Source organism: Helianthus annuus, chromosome 1 (assembly GCF_002127325.2).
Source record: "Helianthus annuus cultivar XRQ/B chromosome 1, HanXRQr2.0-SUNRISE, whole genome shotgun sequence".
NCBI classification, from domain to species: Eukaryota; Viridiplantae; Streptophyta; class Magnoliopsida; order Asterales; family Asteraceae; genus Helianthus; species Helianthus annuus.
Window position 1 is genome coordinate 75,350,908 of NC_035433.2, and position 2,225 is coordinate 75,353,132.

The 2,225-nt window shown below is 39.7% G+C and overlaps 1 protein-coding gene across 1 annotated transcript; it reads left to right on the forward strand.

Annotated features, from left to right (window-relative positions):
• The first annotated feature begins 216 nt into the window (after window positions 1-216).
• Window positions 217-1,683, forward strand: LOC110911704. The gene has a single exon (XM_022156362.1). It carries the CDS (start codon window positions 217-219, stop codon window positions 1,681-1,683), a length of 1,467 nt encoding a protein of 488 aa, XP_022012054.1.
• Window positions 1,684-2,225: the final 542 nt, after the last annotated feature.

A 2,225-nucleotide genomic window follows, 5' to 3' on the forward strand; every position in this document is an offset into this window, starting at 1 on the left:
GGAGTTAACCTTTGGTACATTGATTACTTATCGATGTACCGTTGGGATATGTCATCAAAAAAATGGATACGAAGAATAAGTAAAAGGGAGCCAACAATTGGTAGGCTTACATATGTGCATCCAATATGCGGAGAACTCTTTTATTTAAGGCTTCTACTCAATTTTCAAAGAGGATGTTGTTCTTTTGCAGATGTACGTACAGTATCAGGGACTGTAATGCCAACATTTAGAGAAGCGTGTGAAAGGCTTGGTTTAATCGGAGACGACAAAGAATGGGCCACCACTATTGAAGAGGCTGCTGAGTGGGCTGCAGCTGCTGAACTAAGATCTCTCTTTACTTGCATACTCCTTCACTGTGATGTTTCAAATCCTCGAAGGTTGTGGGAGACAAATTGGAAATGTATGTCAGATGACATAAACCGTAGTATAGGCCTTGCAATTACCACTCATTCAGCGGTCATAGCCGATCAAGACCTACAACAGTATGTACTACGGGAATTGGAAACTCTTCTTAATACGAACTCAACTTCACGGTCATTGGTTGACTACGGTCTACCGATGCCAGATGCTTCTGTGGTTTCAGCGCTTGGGAACAGCCTTCTTTTAGAAGAGAAAAGCTATGACAGAGACGCCTTACGCATTGAACACATGAGTCTTCACGAGGGCCTTCGACCAGGTCAGCTAGCTGTATACAACGCAGTCATGTCTTCATTTGAAAATGGAACTCAATGTTTGCTTTTTGTCTACGGTCATGGTGGAACAGGAAAGACATACTTATGGAAAACGATCATTGCACGTCTTAGATCAAGAGGTGAGGTTGTACTTGCTGTTGCAGCATCAGGTATCGCATCACTATTGCTTCCATCTTGTAGGACTGCACACTCCAGATTTAAAATCCCATTGGAGCTAATTGAAGAATCCATCTGTTACATAAAGAAGAAGTCAAACCTATGTAATTTGCTTTTGCAAACCACTCTAATAATATGGGACGAGGCTCCAATGAGTGATCGCAGATGTTTAGAATCCTTGGATAAGACACTTAAGGATTTAACATCAAACACTTCGCAATATTTTGGCGGGAAATCAGTTTTACTAGGAAGCGACTTCAGGCAAACATTACCAGTAAAACCTAAAAGCACAAAAGCTAAGGTTATCGCAGCTTGCCTACCCAATTCATACTTATGGAAACATCTTACTATGTATAGGCGCACTGAAAACATGCGCATAGAATCTCTTTCAACAACCTCAGCTACAAGAGCACAGTTGCAAAATTTTTCAGAATGGCTTCTAAGAATAGGGGACGGGAAGGAAGGTGTCGTCGTGGATTTTGCAGAACCTAACATCAGAAAGATTGAAATACCACCCGAGTTCATATTGAAGGAACCGAATGATGGCCTTCAAAAACTGATTTCTTTCATTTATGATGCTCAACTACTAGCAAATCCATCACCAGCTGCAATATCAGAACGTGCTATTATATGCCCAAAGAACAACACAGTTGACGAGATAAATGACTTGGTTCATGCAATGTCACCTGGGGAATGCACCTCATATTTCAGTACTGATTCAATGGTTCCACATTCAAAGGATGGGGGCAAGATAGACGCTATGTACCCACCTGAATACTTAAATGTGCTTAATTTCAATGGTATACCCGGTCATTGTTTACGCCTTAAAAAATAGCCCTATCATGTTAATGCGTAACATGGATAAAAAAACGGCTTATGTAATGGCACTCGACTTTTGGTTACACAACTGCTTCCACGAGTGATTGAAGCCCGCATCATAACTGGAACATCAGTTGGTAAAAAAGTATACATACCGAGAATCAATTTTGTACATGGCACTAAAGATATACCGTTTGTGTTTACACATCGTCAATTCCCGGTTAAAATCTGTTATGCAATGACTATAAATAAGAGTCAAGGCCAGTCACTCAAAAAAGTTGGGCTCTACTTACCGGAGCCTGTTTTTAGTCATGGTCAACTATACGTCACCTTATCACGAGCTACTTCACCAAATTCACTAAAAATACTCACATCAAATAAGGCAGGCGAAGAAAACAATACAACGTTAAATATTGTTGACACAGACTTGCTAAATGCCATTAATTCACAACAGGTTATTTTCTAAGTTTCTAATTGTTGATCATAAAAAATTGTTGTACACATCAAACGTACATAAACCATTTTTCAACTATGATAATTATTGCCACTTTGAAAATT

What these genes read in the sequence shown, in the direction of transcription:
- LOC110911704 (XM_022156362.1), top strand. Translation starts at nt 217, where the DNA reads ATGCCAACATTTAGAGAAGCGTGTGAAAGGCTTGGTTTAATCGGAGAC.